This window comes from Muscardinus avellanarius (genome assembly GCF_963383645.1).
Source record: "Muscardinus avellanarius genome assembly, chromosome: 17".
Taxonomy (NCBI): Eukaryota; Metazoa; Chordata; class Mammalia; order Rodentia; family Gliridae; genus Muscardinus; species Muscardinus avellanarius.
The window spans coordinates 33,556,705-33,578,371 of NC_137803.1; the positions used below are offsets into that span (position 1 = coordinate 33,556,705).

Below are 21,667 nucleotides of genomic sequence, written 5' to 3' on the forward strand. Positions count from 1 at the left end.
TTTTGTAAACTAATTCATGTAGTAAATTTATCAGTCATTGGACAATTACAACTTTCTCCACTACAAATAACACCAAGTTCAGCAACTTAATTAAAAAGTAAAAATGGATAAAACCACACAAGCTCTAAGCATAAAGAAAATATTTAAAGCCTATTAAAGAGTGACAAAACTACTGTGTGAGGCACCACAGTTACCAATGAAGAACCCTGAATTATTAATAAGACTTAGGCAGAACAAAATCCTTCTCTGTCTATAAAGCTATCAACCAAAGAGCTGCAGCCAGGTGACCTTGGTCAGCTAAGAACTGGCTGTTAGCCCAGCTGAATACTGACTGATAAAACCCAAAAACCTGAGCTTGAAAAATGTAAGCTGATGTGGTCAGTATGGATCAATCCCCTTGTGCCAGACCAACCTTTCTCAGATGTAGCTAGTTCCCCCACCCTTACCCTAACCACCATAAAAGCTTGTCTCTACTGCTGAAGACTCTCAGTATAGATCCGCTGCATGGGTAAAGTCTGAGAGTTCGAGCTTAAGCCCAAATATAGGTTCTTTGTATTTGCATATGGTGTTGATCTCCTGGTGGTCTTTGGGGACTCGTCCAGGATCCCCAAGACCCCACAGGACCCCCGGCCCCTGGAGCCTATTGCTGATTGGTATACTTGTTTTGTTGTCTGTCTTAGTGGTGTGGTGTCTGTAAATTGTCTTGTCTTTTCTTGTCAGGCTCTCTTGGAAGTTGCCTGTAGGTGGTCTAGGCAAATGTGCTGGAGGACTCCAGGCTAGGGGATATGGGAGATGTCTCAACCCATTTGGTAGGAAGCAGGCCCCTTTTGGTTTGGTAGGAGACAAAACGGGTTGCTCCCATGGTGAGGCGAAAGGACGACGTCTCATTTTGGTTGTTTCCTCCGAGCACCAGGAGGACTGGTTGGTTTGTGTGTGTGTGTGTGTGTGTGTGTGTGTGTGTGTGTGTGCACGCGCGCACACGCGCGTGAGCACATGCGTGCACACCTGTCTTTTGGTCTCCATTGTTAGGTCTCTATTGTTTCATTTTCTGAACATTGTCGGTTGACCTTACTGGGATGGGGGGGCACTTAATGTACTTTGTTTTAATCTCTTTTTAATTTTGCTTTAGCTGGAAATTATCCTTAAAGTTGCAAAAGTGAGCCTTGCAAATTATAAAACATAAAATAGGCATTTGTAACGGTTTGATTCAGTTGTGGGTCTTCAGAAATCGAGTTTAACAATCAGATAGCATCCTAAGGCAAGCTCCTGTGCTTCCAGGTGCCTTGTGTAAGAACTGAGAACCCACCCGCTGGGAGAGAACTGTAACCCTTTTGGCAGAGAGTTGCTGTAAGATATTTTGAGCATTTATGTGGTCTAGTTTTAACTGTAAATAGTGAAATATTTTTTAAGCACTTTTTGCCTAGATTTAAACAGCAACCTGAAAAAAGTACATTTTAACATGTAATTGTGGGAGAAATTGTAAATAATAGCTGAATATTTAATGTGCTTTATCTAAGTTGCATTTAGAGATGTGACCATCTGTATGGCCCGTGGAAGCCCCAGGTTGGTTGTTGGTTTGGAAGGTTCTAAGTTGAGAGAGAATCCTGAGATGAAGGCTTTCCCTTGATCAGACCAAACTGGGACGGTAGAAGGTAAGGAGAAGCTCCAGGTCTACTGCCAGACTCTGATGGGAGGTTTCAGAGTGGCAGCTGAGCAACCCACTAATTTGGTTAAGGTAAATAATATACAACAGGAAAAAAGTCTCCTGCAGCATTTTTAGAGAAAATTACAGAGGCTTTCTGAGCCTACACTACTATGAATCTGGTAGCACCAGTGTTGAAAGCCAGCTAGTCCACTCGGGGCGCGAGTTTGCTCGCAGTCGAGAGTCTCAGTAAAGATGGGGAAGGATAAGGTGACGTACTACAGATTCTTATCTGTAGCGGTTCTTTCCTAGGAAAATAATCCTATGATCGGCGCTTTTGAAAAAGAACCTGACATGGATCAATGCTTCTTGTGCAATTGAACACTTTATTTTGGACACAAGATTTTTTATATATTCCCCTCTCCCAGTGAATTTCTAGTAAAAAAAAAAAGTGCAAAACACCCAAGGTACAAAAGAGAGATACACATGCAGATTACCAACCCTGAACAAGACAAAAGTAAGGCCTGGGATATCCCAGGTCTTTGTGATTGAGATCAGTCCCATTATCTCAGGTGGGCCTTGTGCTCCGGAGCCCAGCCCCCTTTGGCCTTGCAGGTGCAGAGGCTTCTATTTGGCTAAAAGTCACACCCAAAATCACTTGAAGAGTCCAGTTTGTTTTTTAAGGGTTTTCTTTAACCCTTTCGGAGCTCTCATTCCTAGGGCATAGTCCAATGTCTTCCTTTATATATAATGGGGGACGAAGTCCGAGATTCCAGCTTTCATATAGTTACCGTAAGGAAAATCCGTGTTCCTTTATGATGATTTAAGGAATTTCGATGAATGTCTGCTGGATTTTGTCTGCAATACTATCCGCTGTCTGAAAACTTAAACAAACTCATGACACAGTTTAGCAGGTAAACACCAAGAAATAGCACAAAGTCTTTAGATTTAGTTGTCAGATATATTTCTCTAGCAGCTGAGCATTTTCCCTCTTTTAATAATCCATATTCCTATCACTAACCCTCTGCAACTTTCTTTTCTTTTCTGATTACCCTAATTCTCTCTTTCCCATTCGGGCCAATCTTAGGATAAGCTCTTCTTCATGCAAAAATACTTTCTCATTCTCACCATATTCTCTTTCTTTCACCTTTACACATCTATTTTATCTGTCCTTTGTTTTGACATAGCTATTTTTAACCAAGTGATGTCGCTGTACTAGGTGCAAAAGCCAAGATTTATTGAAGATCAAAGATAAAGGTGGACTGGAATGCTGCCACTGCTTCTAATTACCATTTGAACAAGGCTGAAAGTTTACTGGAAGGATTATTTTACATGGATTCAGTTTCTCTCACAGTCCTGATCTTTTTTCCACCGGAGCAATTCGTTTGGAGATTTAAAAGAATCATTACCAAAAGGATAGTAGTTAAGAGTGGAGGAGTTTTTTGGCCAGAGACAATGCCCTCTCTTGGGGCTAATCGCCGATGACTACATGGATTCTCACACATGTAGATGCCGAGATGGAGTGGGCAGCAAAGTCTTGGCACACCAGAACATAACTCGGCAGCCTTTGTAAACCAGACTGCTCCAGGTATTAGGAGAAAATTATAGAAAATAGACAGATTGGCCAATAAAACCCTATAAGAATTGCTTGCTGTGGCTGAAAAAGTGTATAACAGAGAGCCTGGAAAACAGGAAGGTCAGGGTAAATGACACATTTCTGCCCACCTTGTTTGTCTTCACTGTAAGTCTAAATTTTAAGACTTAACACAATAAGAACACTAAGACTTGGATGCCCCCTACTGTGCAGAGAGTCTGAGCCAAGTCCATAGACTCAGACTTGAGCAATCAACACTTGCCTGATGCAGTGGCTACATGGTTCGCAGATGGCAGCAGTTTCATCAGACGGGGTGGAGCTGTGTTTCCAAATCAGAGAAAAGGACTTTCTTATGCCAAACTTTGGAGGCAATACTGGCTTCTTTGTCAGCACTGAATTTTGGTTCAGTTGCTGTGGGAGTTGAAAAAGATGGATGACAAAGCCCTTTTGGTTGAAGTACAAGTTTTAGAAAAGCATGAGCTGCCTTAACCTCGGTTCAAACCATAGCAAATACCATCCACCTTGGACATGCAGTCAGGTATTATCCATGCAGCAGAGGAGGACTGGAAAACCACATATGGGGAATTTGAGGGGTATGACTCAACAGCCACAAGGCCATAAGATGTTCAGGCTTTGAGCAGGAAGCTTGTAGTCTGGTATGCAGGGAGAGAGACAGAGCATTAAAATGCATGGCTCAGGCTAGCAAGAAAAAGGCCCTGACAAGCACTTGGCCAAGTTATAGAATCTGATCCGAGTCATTGAGCACATACCTAGTCTCATCAAACTCTCCAAGGCCGAGGAAATTATCACAGATGATTCTTGACAAGTTTCATGGGATTTTGGACCAGGGGGAGAGTGTGCTGATTAAATGGACTGAGTGTACCTTCCCAAGGTATGGTACATGGTACACTCTTGAACAAAGATAATGACCCAGTATTTACCTCCCAGGTGACTCAAGAATTAGTACGAATTTTGGGGGCAAATTGGACAGGCCCCAGAGTTCATGACAGGTAGAACATATAAACAGAACTCTAAAAGAGACCCTTATTAGCCATGGTGACTGGGTGACTCTTCTCCCCTATATATGGGGTTTGTGGTGCCCCTTATATACTAGGGTTAACTCCTCATGAGATTGTGTTCAGGAGACCACTCCCTGTTTTGCCTAACCTAAGGGTCAAATTAGTTGCTGAATTTGATAAGTAACAACTATTTCTCTCAAAATGATAGCTCTTGCCAGAATTTGTGGCCACGTAAAGCTAAGCAACTCCTCTGAAAGTTGTAGTAAACTCTTTATTGGCAGCTGATGGTCTAGGTGAAGAGTGGCTTATCTGCTGCCTGTCATTGTCCCCACTGATTACTCCCTGCGTTTGAAGTTGGAATATTCAAACTTGCTGTGTGAGCTAGCTCTAGCTACCAGCCAGGGGTACCCTATATATAAAACTGATTGGATTGTCAGCATTATGTGTGTAGTATGGTTTTCATTTGAGCTAGGTATTAAAATAGGCAATAATCCCACTCTTTTTACTCTGAGGATGGGGAAGTCGTTTTGTTCAGCAAAACAATTAAGGAGAACTCATTTTAATGTTCTTCTAATTTGTCAATTATTAATAGTTTCTTAGCTACTAATATTGGCCAGGAGACTGGGTCTTCATATGCAGACATCACCGAGAAACCCTTGAGCTGCGTTGGAAAGGACCCTGCATTGTGATCCTGACCACACTCACTGCAGTATTGGTTCTGAGGTCACAATACAAACCCCTAGAGATGTTTGATATCCAAGAGCCATGATTGGGCCTTGTACAAGAGAAGGGGGAATGAAGAACCCTGAATTGTTAATAAGACTTAGGCAGAACAAAATCCTTCTGTCTCTAAAGCTGTCAGCAAAAGAGCTGCAGCCAGGTGACCTTGGTCAGCTAAGAATTGACTGTTAGCCCAGCTGAATACTGACAAGACCCAAAAACCTGAGATTGAAAAGTTCAAGCTGATGTGATCAGTATGGACCAAACTCCTTGCGCCAGACCAACTTTTTTCAGATGTATCTAGTCCCCCCACTCCTACGCTAACAACCCTAAAAGCTTCGTCTCTACTGCTGAAGACTCTCAGTATGAATCTGCTGTATCGGTAAAGTCTGAGAGTCTGAACTTAAGCCTGAATAAAGGCTCTTTGCTTTTGCATAAGGTGTCAGTCTCCTGGTGGTCTTTGGGGACTCCTCGAACTGGACATAACACCAACAGGAGAAATTCTTGGCTGAAGAGATTTTTCACCAAATCTTCACTTCAAACAAATTGCTTTTAGTTCCAAGTACATAGAACCTCAATGTCCCATCGGGCTCCCACCTTCTCTAAGGGGGCCTCCCCAGACTTCCAGTTGATACTGATTTTTGTCCATGTACAATGCAACTTGATGTTAGTCTTAAACATAGATTCTAATTTGCTGTTACTTCATTTTTCATTCTTCGGGATGGAACCCAGGGGCATTCTTCCTCTGAGCTACAACCCCAGCTCTATTTTTTATTTATTTTGAAACAGGGTCTCACTGAGTTGTCAAAAGCCTTATTAAGTAGCTGAGGCTGGCCACAAACCAGCATCCTCCTGTCTCCGCCTCCCAAATTCTGGGATTACAAGTGTGCACCACTATGCCCGGCTCCATTTTTTATTAACTACCCTAAGTTGGCATGCTTCATGGTAAGAAGTGCTCAGGAAATAACTAAGGTCACATCTAATAATTGGGAGATTATTGTCCAGTGTTTGAGTTTTATCTTGAGGCTTTTACCTGGTCTGGTTCCAGTTTCCCAATTTGCTGGAGGTAATTAACAGTACAAAACCAATTCAAGTTAGCTCCAGCCAAAAAGGAGCAAGTTATTGCTTGATGTAACTCAGAAGACCAGGAACATGCTTCAGGCATGTAGAAATCAGTGATTCAAATGGCTGTCTTTTTTTTTTTCTCCCAGTAGCTTATTTTTAAATATTTAAAATCCCACTAATATGGTAGAGATAAGTTCTATACCATCTCTAGACATTCCTTTAGAACTTGTTATATTTAAAAGGCAACATTCATTTTTAATTGTAAATATTCTCCACTAAGCAGAATATACAAAAGTGGGAAGTCTGTGAACTATAAGAAAATAGTGAGCAGGGTGGAGGTCATAGGGTTTGTCCTTTCCATCATAACCCTCCTCTCACAATGCATAATATGAATATATTTTTGAAGTTCAATGGATATTTAGAATATAGAAACAAGAGTAATGTGTGTGTGAATACATTCCCAACTCTTTTTTTTCTCACCTGAGTGGGAGGGAGTGGATTGCAAAATAAGGCCATGAGAAAAGTGACCTGAAGAATGTCGTGTTATTGCTAAGTTCAATTATGTGTGTGTGCCAAGAAGCTGGTTTGGCTGGGTCCTTGAGGGAGGCTGTTATCTACTGGCTGAAATACTGAAGAGTACCAACCACTTCAGGTAAACATTCAGACTATGGGAGGATTGGAGGAATACTTAAAAAGTCTGCAAAATAAGGAATATTTAGTCAAGGAAGCTTTTGGAGTTTCCCACGTGTCAATCTGAAAGAACCTGTGTCTCCTTCCCCTAAACAACTTGTACGCCACAGGAAAAGGGACCCTTGCTCAATGGCCTTATTACAAAGAAAAATTCAGGTTTTTTTAATCTAAAGTCACTTATCCCTTCCTTTGGCATGCCACACATTTTTACTTTCATGGAGATTTCCCTCCTTTATTTACAGCCCTTCTTGAGTTGTTTGGTTAAGCATCACCATCTATGTCTCTAGTATCTTCTACATTTAAAATAAATACTCCCTTTAACTGGGTGGTACATGCCTACAATCCTAGTACTTGGAAGACTTAGAAGAATCACTGGTTGGAGGCCAGTCTCATCAGTTTAGAAAAACCCAGTTTCAAAATTAAATACAAAAAAAAGGGTTGGGGTACAGCTCAGAGGTAGAGCATCTTTGAGTTCAATCATCAGTACTAAAAATAAATATTCCTTTTACCTAATAATATCCTTTACTCACTGTCCCCTAAGTTATCTGTTCCTGTAGTAGCCAGATAAGTTTTCTAATTGCTATCTTCAGTACCTCAGGTGTGTGTTACCTTTTTCTTCTTTGTAGTTAATCTCTTTGAGTAGTTTCTCTAGCGCTGGTTTTGAAGACAAATTCCTTCAGTTTCTGTTTGTCATGGAAGCTTCTTATTTCTCCATCTAATTTGATAGAAAGTTTTGCTGGGTAGAAAATTTTTGGCTGGAAGTTGTTTTCTTTCAGAGTTTGGAATATGTTACTCCAAGCCCTTCTGGCTCTCATGACTTGGTTTGGGAAGTCTGGAGTGATTCTGATTGGTTTGCCTCTGAATGTCACTTGGCCCTTTGCTTTTGTTGCCTTTAAGATTCTCTGCTTAGCTTCCACATTGGTCATTTTGACAATTATGTGGCGTGGGGATCCTCTTCTCCAATCCTGTCTAAAGGGAGTTCTATAAGTTTCCTGGATCTGTGTATCAACCTCTTGCTCTATGTTTGGAAATTTTTCTGCTATTACTTCCTTGAAGAGATTGTTGATCCCTTTGGTTTCACTTTCTTTTCCCTCCTGTATTCCAATTATTCTTAGGTTAGCTCTCTTAAAATGGGCCCATATTTCTTCATTGTCAGATTCCTGCTGTTGGATATTTTTTTCTAGATTAGAAACTATGAGTTCATTTTTGGAATGATCATCTTCTAAGAGCGAGATTCTGTTCTCCATGTGGTCTAATCGGTTGTTTGTGCTTTGAATTGAGGGCTTTATTTCATTAATTGCATCCTTTATCTCTTTTTGGCTCTCTCTGAATTCTTTTCGAAGCACCTCTATTATTTCTACAGTTATTTTCCTGATTTGATCTTCTAGAAATCTCTGATTTTCTGTTTTATCGGGTTCTGATGTTGTGGGGTTGTGGGCATTCATTGCTCCAGTGTTTTTCCTCTTTCCCAGGATTTCGGAAGTTTGTGCTTTCTCTGGGTTCTTCCTTTGGGTCACTATGACTTCACTTAAGGTGCTCTGGATCTCGAGTCTGTAGTATTTCAGACCCCACTACTCCTTTACTGGGTTGTATCACAGAGTCTCCGACCCAGGGAGTCGATATAGGCTGCTTTAAACTATGGGGGGTGCCAGGTTGCACGTTCTCCTATGGTGTGATATCTCTGCCACCGCCCCTCCCCCACTGGGTCAAGTCCCATGGAGTACAGTACTGGGATTTCTCCTCTGTGGCCCGCAATTTGACTCACTGTTCTTGAGTTCACAGATGTAGCTGTACTGGACTCGGTGAATTCACTGCTGCTGCCGGTGGCAATATGGCGCCGCTGCTATGCCCTCGGCCGTGAGGCTGCCGTATTTTTTCTTCTCTGGTTTTGAGTTCCACTCTGAGTCCCTGCAGCATGTGCTGAGCTCAGCCACTGGGAGCTTTAGATGCTCCCTGCGCTGAAAAATCCCGCCTGGCTGTTCTGCAGCGGCTCAGCTCAGCTTGCTGTAGCCGTCCAGTGAACTTGCCGCTGCCGCCGGCAGTATGGCGCTGCTGCCGCATCCTCGGGCGTAAGGCTGGTTATCTCCTCTGTGGCTCTTAGCTCTATTCTCAGTCCGCTTTCTCTCTGGAGCCTGGTGATTTTTTTTTTTTTTCTGGTGATGGTGTTTTCTGGCTATGAAAGGCGCTGATTTTGTGGTAATGGAGATTGGTTGTTAGCGGGGCTCTTAAGCCCCGCTTTTCTCGGTCGCCATCTTCCCGGAAGTCCAGTTTCTCACATATTAGACTTATGTACCTCCTTTTATTTTTTGAAACCCTTTCTCCCTAGGTTATCTTATCAATTTTTTAAGTAATGGCTTTACTAAAATATAAATCACATAACAGAGTTGTGCAACCATAATCACAACTGTACTTTGACATATTTTCATCACCACAAAAGGAAATTCCATATACACTAGCATTCATTCCCTTTCCTTTCTCATCCCCAACCTTTGAGAATTATTACTTTGGTTTGTTTGTTTGTGGTACTGGGGATTGAACTCAGGAACATCCTACCTCTGCATTACACACCCAACCCTTTTTATTTCTTATTTTGAAACAAGGCTTGCTAAGTTGCTGAAGGTCTCACTAAGTTGCTGAGGCTGACCTCAAACCGGCTATCCTCCTGTCTCAGCATTTCAAGCACTGGGATTATAGGTATGCTCTCTATCAATTTTCTACTCTGGACATTTGATATCAATAGTATCTTGAAAAACATGGTCTTTTGTAGCTTCTTTCACTTACCGTGTTTTCAGATTTCATTCACTCTAAAGGACAAAACTTGGTACTTTTTATTAAATAATTTCCATTGTATTATGTATAATTGGTGGACATTTGGGTTATTTCCACTCTTTGGTTATTAGAAGTAGTGCTACTATAAACATTTGGTTACAGATTTTGTGTAGACCAGTTTAAATGTTCTTATCACTTTCTTTTGATAATTTTACTATTATTTGCGCTTCTACTGGGGAAGAGACAACAAAAGTATGTCAAATGTTACTTCTACTCATGCAAATTATTTGTGGAACAATAGTAATGTAGACAATTTTTCATATGTTAATTATACATGCTATTCTTATTCCTACAGTGACAAGTTAAAAGTTGTCTATTTAATTCAACTGCTATAACACATCTCTCACAGGAAGGATACTTCTTCCTCTTCATTTTACTTTGACATTTCAGAGCAATAAAAGAATATAAACAAAGTTAACTGAATGGTATTTAAAAATACAAAATGAACATTTCAATGAAATATAAGATGGGCTACATCCTAAAGAAAATGTGTTTATGCACCTTACATTGTATATTATACAAATATTTTAGAATATTACATTAATACTATCATAGTAAATACCTCACAATGACAGTTTAATTTTAGATTACTGTCACATTAAAAGACTAAAAAACAAAGTTAACATGAACTGTTACTTTAATGCGAGCAAGTAATTGATTTGGCAAATTAAAAAAGCAAACTACCTTATAGTTTAATGTCACTATATTCCTTTAGCAAAATAAAGATAATTTTAGCTCCAGCAAAAAGATCTTCAATGGACCCCAAACAAACTATTTATGCAAACATAAACATATATAAATATGTGTATAAATAATAATTCAAATACTCTTAGCAGCTGTAGTTGGAGGTACTTGTCAAAGATACTTCAACTGAGTCAGATATGATGGCATATGCCTGCAATCCATTTGACTCAAGAGGCTGAAGCAGGATTATCCCAAGTTCAAGTCTTATTGAACAACTTAGGGACACTCTCAAAATAAAATTTATAAAAGGATTGGTATTGTAGCTCAAAACTAGAATGTTTGACTAGCATGATGAAGACTTGGGTTTGTTTTCCAGGACTGCCAAAATAGAAGAAAAAGTGCATCAGTGGACTACTAGAGAATGAAAAAGGTGGGAAAGAGAACAGGAAAAAGTGTAGTAGGGAGGGTGGATACAATCATGTGTGGAAATGTCACTGTGAGATCTATTAATTTGTACAGTTAGCATGGCTGGATAATTATAGTGAGTCCTTTCTAAAAAAAATAAAGTACTGCATGCAAACTAACATGTAGGAACAAACTAGTCTGCTTTACATAATTTACTGCATTGTCCATACTTTGCAGAAAATAAAATTATTAAAACATAGGAGATGGCTGGGCATAGTGGCACATGCCTGTAATCCCCATACTTGGAAGGCTGAAATGGAAGGGTTGCAGGTTTGAGGCCAGACAGCAAGTTAGTGAGATCCTCAAAAACTTAGCAAGATCCTCTTTCAGGATAAACAATAAAATAGGGCTGGAAGTGTAGCTCAGAGGTAGAACACTCTTACGTTCAATCCCTGATAACACACACACACACACACACACACACACACACACACACACACGAAGATTAGGAGATGAATAAATAAATTTGAACTTTTTGGCATATTTAAAACTATCTTCACAAACAAACAAACGTACGCACAGGACTCTAGACTCTAGCTGTCAGCTTTAAACTGTAAGGTTATACATTATAGCTTTTAGTTTAGGACTTTAGGCCAAATGCTCTTCACATTTTTAAAGAAATTTTGTAATTTTCTCATCTATTTTCAACAAGTGTTTTCTCATTTGATCACATTCTTGAGAAATGTGAGAAACTTCTCTTGTCAAAGGTAAAATACTGATTTGGTGATTACACTCTCACACATAATAGGAATTAAAGTCCTCATGAGGCAAGGACAGCCTTCCCTTTGAACTCAGGTGTCCTTGTTCAAAAATTGAGACTGAGAAAATTAGTGAACAAGTCATGGCCACTACTTCAGTTACTTTAGGTTTTTTATTTCCACCACATTTCTTCAAAATGGTTTTCACCATGATACTCTTTCCTTTGTTTCCATTTACTTAGCATTCTACATAACAAAGACTTGAGTAAGGTAAGGATGTGATTTAAATTCTGGTCAAGATTTTATGTCTTTGTTAGCACTTATGTTAAAATATTCATTGGGTCTGACTTGAAACTCAAACATGTAACACAGGAGCTGAGAACTTCAGCTCAACATCTTCCAAGTATGTTAGTACAAGTTCATCATGCTTCTTAGTCACAGGACCAAAGGAACATTCTATAAGAAAGTCAAATTCTGTAATTTTTTTACCGACCGGCATTTTCTTTAGCTTCCTCAACAAAATTTCCTAACTTTTCCATTTCTTTAAACTTTGCCTCAGCTATCTCTTTGGAATCTTCTTTTTCTTTTAAGCCTTGCTCATTGTTTTTCTGCCTCATGCTCTATTTTCCAATCACAAAAGTTTTCTGAATTGGTAACTTTACATTTCACATTTTATTAAGGTTTAAGTAAGGCACCATACTTTTTTTTCTCATAATTAAAAACAAAACAAACAAGCAAAAAGAAAACAACAATCAAGCAAAAATGTTTTATTTGTATCTCAGTGTATAGAAGGGATTGCACAGCTTAATTGTATTACTAGAATATGCCCTACATTCTGATCCCAGAGTCATTGCTTTTAACTGCAGTACTTTCCATGTTCTTCTCCAATTGATTAACTGCTTAGTCATTAAATTCCTATAGTATACTCATTTCATTATATCTGTTGTATCTGTTCCTATTAAATGGGAACTCAGGAAGACAGAGTTTTTTTTTTGTTTGTTTGTTTTTTTTTTTTTTTTTTTTTTTTTTGTGGTGCTGGGGTTCCTGGAAGCCCTTCTACCTCCAGGCTACACTCCCAGACCTATTTTTACATTTTTATTTGGAAACAGGGTCTCCTAAGCCAGCGCGCGCGGCTGGCTTCGAACCCGCGCGGTCCTCCTGTCTCTGCCTCCCAAGCGCGGGGATTACAAGCGTGCGCCACCACGCCCGGCGAAGACAGAGTTTTAAAATGATGTGTTTTATAGCTGGCTTTGGTGAACACCTGTAATCCCAGTATTTTGGAGGCTGAGCCAGGAGGATCTCAAGTTTGAAGCCAGCTTTAGCAACTTTGTGAGACCGGTTCTAAAATAAATAAATAAATAAATAGATAAATAAATAAATAAATAAAGTTGGGGGTAGCTTTTGTGGTAGAGCACTCCTGGGCTCAATCCCCAGTATCACACATGCAAAAAAATAATAATAATTTTGTTGCGTTGCACCTGTACATGATAGATTCTCAGTGACAATTTAAACATATGCATATAACATTATTTGGTTTGTTTCCTTTGAAGCCCAAACCTTCCCTCCACCTTCCCCCATCTCCTTCAACTTCTCTACTGGTCTCTCTCATACATATTTTTGTTTTTCTTTATGGCTGAGTAAAACTCCATTGTGTATATGTACCACATGTTTTTATCCATCCATATGTTGATGTACACCGAGGCTGGTTCCATATCTTGGCCTTTGTGAATAGGGCACTACTTTCTTTCCAGACTCTGGGTCCTCTTAGCAACTGAACTTGATATTGGGCTCTGACATCAGTCAACTATTCTTGAACTTGGTGTCTACTAAAGTCCATAGCTGGGTCCTGGTTGTTTTGTGGATTCCTTTCAGGACCTTTCAGGACCTGCCTGGGATGGAGGTGGGGCCTGCACATTCTCCTGACACATCTGCCTGTCTTTTGCTGGATTAAAATTTATTTCCTTTATTTAAACAGGTATTATTTAAGTATAACCTAAGTGCTCACACACACCTATTGTAAGAACACAATTCCATGACTTTTAATTAACTTTGATTTGTGCAACTGCCACTCAAGGCCATTTCTGGAGCATTTCCATTACCACCTAAAGTTCTCTTAACACCCCTTTCAGTCTCATTCCTACCCTAAGCCTCATGCAACCTGTAATCTCTTTTATACCCAGAATGGCAATCTTGAAAAGAGACTTACAATTATGTAGCCTTTTGGGTTGGGGTCTAAATTATTAACAGTATTTTTGAAGTGTGTCCAGGTAAGATCGGTGGGTTGTTCCTGTTGTATAAATGTTATGAATGAGTTGTATTAATTTTTTTTTTTTTTTGCAGTACTGGGGATAGAGCCCAGTACCTTCAAGCTACACCTTCAGTCCTATTTTTTTTTTTCCAGTCTTTTTGTTGTTTGAAAAAGGGTCTCACTGAGTTGCAAAGGGCATCCCTAAGTAGCTGAGGCTGCCTGAGAACCCCGATCCTTCAGTCTCTGCCTCCCGAATGCTGGGATTACAAATGTGCACCACCACGCCGGGCTGTATTAAGCTTTAATCACTCACCATTAGGTTTTGAGTTGTACCACTTTTTAGGAGTATTAATGATCATGATAAGAGAATGTATCTCCAAGTTTTTATGTGGGCATGCTTTCAATTCTTGTGGGTAAAGTAGAATTACAATAGTGTATGCTAAGTTTATATTAAGCTTTTTACAAAGTACCAAACCCAGATATTTTAGTTAGACTTAAAAGGATAATTTTGGCCAGGTGTGGTGGCGCATGCTTGTAATCCCCGCACTTGGAAGGCTGTGACAGGAGGATCGCACAGGTCCGAAGCTAGCCTCAGCTGGTTTAAGAGACCCTGTTTCCAAATAAAATTTAAAATAGGTCTGGGAGTGTAACCCCGAGGTAGAAGGCCCCTGGGTTCCATCCTCGGTACCCCCCCCCAAAAAAAAGGATAATTTTGATCAAGAATTATAGGAGGATGGCACTTTCTAGGATGACAGGTGTTGAATAAGGAAGAAGCATCTCTGAGATGAATCCATGGTGGCTGTGGTTGGTGAGTTCTTATAAGAGACTCATCAATCTGTTTTTATGCTTACAACAATATGGACAAGGAATCATCCTAGAAAGCAGAACCAGAATCAGATCTAAGCAAATAACATTCCCTAGTTCCAGAGTGGGGGAGGGGTGCTGGCTGGCAACATTTGCTAGGTAAGAATTCAAATTTGGGGGATCAGTTATTTCTGTGATTCCTATTCTTCTCTTTTAGAGTAAAAGGGTATACTGCAATCATCCTTTCCTTGGTTCACCATTACGTACTGGAGATATGGTATTCAAATTGCTCATTTTCTTATTAGAACTGCATAGTTACTCATATCAGCTTGACTTTCTTATTGCCAGCGTTTGCTATTATGGAATTTCAGAGTAATGTAACAATTTATTGAGGCCTACCAGAAACATGCTACTACTCTCTATGTAAACTGTTGTAGAGTTTTAGTAAAACGATATAATTTTGCCTAAAAGTGAATTAAAACAGTGCCAGCAACTTACAACCAGAGTCTTTCTGGCCTGCCCACTTGTTTACATATTGTCTATGGTTGTGTTTCCATCATAACAGCAGAGCTGAGTTGCTCCTACTGAGACCATATGCTTTCCAAAGCTGGATATTTACTATGTTGGCCCTTTAAGAAAGTTAGCCATCACCTGAAACAGGACATTAAAGTATATTAACACTCAATTTTACTACATAAGTCCAGAAGTTCTGAAGGCACAGAAGTAATTTTCAATAGAACCATTGAGAGAATACTTTTGAAGATATCAATAGAAATAAAACCAGAAAAATAAGTATGTAGGGGTTTACTTTCCCTCTCTCTCTCTCTCTCTCTCTCTCTCTCTCTCTCTCTCTCTCTCTCTCTCTCTCACACACACACACACACACACACACACACACACAACAAATACAAAAAGAAAATAAAAAGCAAATTAGAGGATGGAATCTGTCAACTAGTTTAAGTAAAAATTCTTTTCAGATGATTTAAAAGTTTTTCATCTTTATCATTTTTCTAATTTGCATGTATGTTTTATACAAATCATATTCTCTATGCCTCTAGGATGCTCTTAATTATATGCCTGCTTTCCAGATGGTAACCCCACTCTGTAAAAGCAAGCTCAAAGAAGTTTGTGACAAATAATTACATCTCAAAAACTATGACAAAACTTAATCTTCATCTCTCCTGCCACACAATATTTAATATTTTAGCACCAAAAAATGAACTATTCTTTTTCTTCCAAGACAAAGTTCTATAATTTGCAAACATTACTGTGTTGCTCATTTAATTCATATAATGTTCCTTTTCTCCAAAATTCCATGAGGCAAAAATGCCAGATAGATTAATGAGACTTAGTCTCAAAAGTCAAATCCCTGTACTTAGGCTGAGAGAAGAAGACGGCAAGTTACAGACCAGACACAACACTGTAGTAAGACTCTCAGTAACCTAGTGAGACCTTGTTCCAAAACAAAAAAAGGGCTGGCTGTGTATCTTAAGGGCAGAATGCCCCTGGGTTCAATCCATATTATCACACATGCAAAAATATCAGTAAGTACTTTACTTAAATCAGAAAGTACACACACACACACACACACACACACACACACACACACACACACACACGTAGCATAACAGGTCTAGGTGAGCTATTTCAAAAAGCTCTGAAAACTCAGTTTACGTCAATAAAGAATTTATTGCATAGGGATAATTCACATTGTCATGTAAGTATACAAAAATACCTTATGCTTAATCTAAAATCTGGAGTCATATTATTTTTTGGCCAGATATCCAGATATCTATTACTTCATATTGTACTTTACATACTTACAATTTAGGAAAATTGTAAATTGCAATGTAAAAAAATTGTACACACGTAATATTTAGAAGAGTAAATGACCATCATTTTGAACTGTAAATATTTCCCCCCACACCTCTAACTGGGCACTCTCTCTTCTCTGGCTGTGAATGGAATGCAGCTGCTCCCTCCTGGGTCTCCTTGCACCTCAGCAGCCCCCTGGAAGCTGCCCAGCGCTGCTACAGCAGGGGCCTGCAGGGCTGGGCACTGGCAGGACTCACACACTGTCAGCACCACTGGGGGCTGATGCCCTCCCCCCATGGAAAAAGGCTTTCTAAAAACAAATGTTCACCTTAAAAGAATGAACTATAATATGTAAAATAAGTAAAATTTTCAGTAACTTTATATATGCATTGGGAAACTAAGTGAACAAAAATGGGAGGAAGGAAGAGAAAGAGGAAAGAAGAGGAAAACACAACTTTTAGACTGAGAAATTAATCCAAATTCATATAACTTCTGTCCTGCTGTCAAAACATGGGGGAAAAAAGTGACATTTTAAACTCAAAAGACAAAAATATTTTACTACTTCAGTATAAAGATCCTCCATAAGTTTCATATGTACATGATCCTGAAACAACCTTCCCACTTGTTATTAACAAAGTATACATTAGAAAACAGGTATGTACAATATTTGAACAATTCCTCTCAGGTCATATTTAAGCAATGGCATCCAAGGAAATGGAATCCAGGAGTCATGTAACACTCAAGAAGTTTTCTCTTCCTCGTCTGTTGTTTTGAAGTCTTCATTCTACACCGGTTGCTTCGGATGTGGCTTTCTTACTGAGCCAAACATCTTGATGGGCCAATTCCAGTCTCATTTTCTCCAGTACTACAAAAACAGAAAATAATTTACTTTGTTATTCGTAAAGAAGGATAAAAAATAGTGTATCATTTCAAAAAGGCTCCTATTAAGTAAAAAAGTGAATGGATCACTTTGCCAAATGCCACCAAAGAGGATTGTGATGGACACCTATATAGGATTTCTGACACTGGGCTTAAAAGTCAGTTTATGTGAGAAAATAGAGGTGTTTGATGAGTGTATGCTCAAAATAACCCAGTCACTACATAGGAAAAAATATATAAAACCTCATCTAGCACTAGAAATATTCCTTTTTTCCCTGTGTTTATGACCTTTTCCTTTGTGGTACTGGGGAGTAAACCCAGCGGTGTTCTCTCAGCTACAACCACATCCCTTTTATTTATTTTTTATTTTGAAACAGGGTAACACTAAGTTCTGAGCCTGGCCTCGAACTTGTGATCCTTCTGTCTTAGCCTCTCAAGAAATGGGATTACAGGTGAGCACCACGGTGCCCACCTGGAAGAAAAGTATTCTAATGAATCCATGTGGGATGATTAATTAACAGTATGAGCAGAGTGCTTAATTCTTGCTGTCACATTTTTGGAGAGGCTCTGGAAACCTGTAGCTTATTCCAGAATATAGCGACTTCATTGTACAAATGGTTTGGAACTCAAATCAAAGGAGCAGTCCTAAAAGAAGAAGTAGAAAAATAAAAGCCCAGAATAGCCATTCTGGGGCTAAGACAGTAATGATACTCAATATTAAATATCAAGCAGAAATAAAAGAAAGCCAGATTTCTTGGTGTGGGTACATAAACAGTGAGTCATCCACACCCTGTTTTCCCTTTAGTTGTTTCTATGAACTTTACCTCATTATTCCTCTCAAAAAAAGTGAAGGAAAAAAAACCTTGCTATCTATGTGCACATACCTGAGTACATGTGAAAATATGAAACTGCCAAGATGTTGACTGGTTTCAATCTGGCACAGCTACTTTTTTTTTTTTTAAGTGATACTGGAGATTAAACTCAAGAGCATTGTACCTCTGAGCTACACGCCCAGCCCTATTTTATTTTTTATTTTGAAACAAGGTCTCACTAAATTGTTGAGGCTGGCCTTGAACCTATGATCCTTCTATGTCAGCCTCCCAAGTACTGGGATTACAGGTCTGTGGCACCAAGGATGGCAATTCTGATACAATTTAAAGTAGCAACCCCCCCCCCCCCCGTACATTGTAATCAAATATCTTAATGTAGTACAGGATGGCAGAGGCATACATGCACATATCATTCATTTAGCCCTTCCCCAATTCTTACCCCGTTCCCTCCTTCTCTGGCTTAGTGATTAAGTTTGATATATTTATGAATGTACATCCTGTACATTAGGAAATTTCCCTCTTCCTCTCTCCCATCACTCTTACTTAGACCACCTAATTTGCTCATCTATGGTTTTCCCTTTGTCTAGAGTTCCTCCTATGACCTAGAAAGAATATGGTAATTTTAATTTTTATTGGTAATAACATAAATGTAATTTACAATTTCAAAAGCAATTTAAGTATTTTCATTAAAAGCAGTATCGGAGAAAATAAACCTCTTAAAGCAATGGCCCTTGGCACTCATAAAACCACAAAAGTTATTTGGTATCTATATGTACCAGACAAAACACTGAGGATCAAACCAGTGTACAGAGAAAGAAGCATAATACATATAATATACACACATACTCACTTTGTGGATGAATGGGTGGAAAACTCATACTAAGCAAAGAACAAAGGTATAGTGAACATGAGGAGGCTGTGGAGCTTTCCAGGTATACAGAACTGTCATCAGATCGTGGATCATCAGAACTACAAGGAAGGTTCTTTTTGAAGATGGTGAGAAGATGATAAAGGTCAGCTGTGGGACATGGGAGGCTAAGACAGAAGGATTGCAGGTTTGAGGACAGCCTCAGCAACAACTGAGACTATACCTAGCCAGACCATTTCAAAAACAAAAAATAAAAGGGCCAAGAGTGTAGCTCAGAGGTAAAATGCCCCTGAGTTCAAACCCAGTACCAAAAGAACAAAAGAAGATGATGATGATAAAGGTAAAATATTCAGGTAACGCTGGACATGGTGACACACAATTGTAATTTCAGCATCTGGGAGGCTAAGACAAGAGGATCACGGTTTGAGGACAGCCTCATCTACTTAGTGAAGTCCCTTGCAACTCAGTGAGACCTTATTTCAAAATAAAGAATAATAATTTAAAAAATCAGGTAAAAGTCAGACTAAAAGATCCATACTGACAACCTAGACGTAAATGACCTAGAAGTGCTCTGGAAGCAAGTAAAATCTGTACATGTCTATACGCATGCTTGTACTCCAGGAAAATGCTACTACTGAACAGATACTGAACAAATGGTCTCTTACATATTTCTTAAACACTTCAAAGTGTCTAAGAAAAAAAATTGTAACATTATGTAGCAGAGCCAGTCCCCAAATATTCAACTCCTTATACATTTTGAAACTTTTGAAAAAAGGGTTTAGCCGGGCGTGGTGGCGCACGCTTGTAATTCCAGTGTTAGGGAGGCTGAGACGGGAGGATCGTGGTTTGCGGACAGCCTCAGCTACTTAGTGAGACCCGGTTTCCAAATAAAGAATAAAAAATAGGGCAGGAGGTGTAGCTTGGAGGTAGGATGCCCCTGGGTTCCATCGCCAGACCCGCAAAAAAAAAAAAGAACAACAACAACAAAAAAGGGTTTAACATAACACAGAAGGCTAAGAAAATAACAATTAGCATAAAACTGACCTTACTAAAAAGTTAATGAAGCAAACAGTTACAAACCTTACCAAGTATTACATTCAAGTGTTTGAAACCCTTCCTTAGAGAAGATAAAGCAACTCAATTTGTATGAATAAAATATGAACTTCAGGGCATTTTAGATGAAAATCATTGAGCATTCCAGGGACTGCTGCTTTCCAATATTAGACTTCAAAGCATCCGTCATGTGCTGAGTGCTGGCATTATTTGTGTTTGAACAGTTACTGTGCAGCCGTGTTGACTACAGTGCAATTGGATGGCACATGTGTCTCAATAAAATTTCAGAGTGATTTTGGCCAATGTGGAAAAAACGTTTATTATTGTTATCCTATTCATCTCAGATTAATTGTTCCCATTGACTCATTTCTATATAATATTCTTGGCTTTTTGAACAGATGATTCCTTTTCTTTTTATGGTTCAATGAAAGACCAAACGGTAATTTTAATATTTAATAAATAAATTTTGAAAATTCACTACTCACAGCAAAATCTATTTATGTTGATAAAGTTTAGAAATATAATCAATAAAATATTATTTAGTGATTAGTACCTAATTCTACAACTCCAGGTTTGTGTTTGAATCTGGGCTTTGCCACCTTTTTAGTCTCAATGTTCTCATCTGTAAAATAAACCTACCTACTGATAAACCTACTTTACAGGTGTGAGAATTCAATACGCTGATGCAGAGAAGGCAGTTTATATACTTTCTGGAATAAATATTCAATAAACTGTTTAAGTTATTCTTGCTATTGTTTCTTAGCTATTACTACTGTGGCTCTTTTTATTATTATTTTTTAAAATATATTTTTATTGGTACATTGTAGTCAAACATCACAATGGATTACAAGATTTGTTAGGATATCCAAGTACACATCATCCAATCAACCTTTATCCAATCCCCATCCCATCCTATTCCCTCCCCCTCCCCCAATCCCATGCTTGATTTAGCGTTTAACATTGATATATTCATTTATGTACATCATGTGCTTTAAAGAGATTCTATCTTCCCCCATCCCATCCCCTCTGATTGGTCACCTTAATTGCTCCTCCATTGGGCCCCTTCTTCCACTAGATTCCTTCCTATTGCCCATTTTTTTCCTAGTATTGCATATTAGAAAAAGCATCTGATTTTTTAATTTTCTGTGATACTTCTCTGTGTATGCTGCTTTGCAAGTTCCGATCCCACTCTCGAAGGTCCCGGCACCGGCCTAGCCACCGGCCTGGCCACCCGGTAGACTCTGATCCTGGCCTCACTGGCTCCAGTACCAGCCTTGCTTCATGGCAGGCTCCGATCCCAGCCTCATAGGCCCAAGCACCGGCTTTGCCTTTAGTCTAGCTCTTATCTCGGCCTTGCTGGTTCCAGCTACAGCCTCACCAAATGGCACGCACCAATCCCAGCCTTGCTGACTCCAGCACCGGCCTCACCACATGGCAGGCTCCAATCCTGGCCTCCTTGGCCCTGGCACCAGCCTTGCCTCACAGCAGGCCCTGATCCCAGCCTCGCTGGCCCCGACACCAGTCTTACCCCTTGGCAGGCTCCAATCCTGGCCTCGGAGGCCCAAGCACTGGTCTTGCCTCATGACAGGCTCTGATCTTGGCCTCGCTGGTCCCGACACCAGCCTTACCCTGTGGCAGGCTCTGATCCCAGTCTCACTGTTCCCGACACTGGCCTAACCCCTTGGCAGGCTCTGATCCCAGCATCGGAGGCCCCAGCACCTGCCTTGCCTCATGGCAGGCTCCGATCCCGACTTCACTGGTCCC

At 39.6% G+C, this 21,667-nt stretch overlaps 1 protein-coding gene across 1 annotated transcript in view; it reads right to left on the reverse strand.

The window, feature by feature from the left end:
- Positions 1-5,319: 5,319 nt before the first annotated feature.
- PIK3C3 (phosphatidylinositol 3-kinase catalytic subunit type 3) overlaps positions 5,320-21,667 on the reverse strand; it is a gene marked incomplete at its 3' end in the record, with an annotated part of 144,730 nt that continues 128,382 nt past the window's right edge. The window contains exon 26 of the mRNA XM_080714697.1: positions 5,320-5,451. Within this exon, the coding sequence (XP_080570823.1) occupies positions 5,320-5,451 (132 nt within the window). The remainder of the gene's footprint in view (positions 5,452-21,667) is intronic.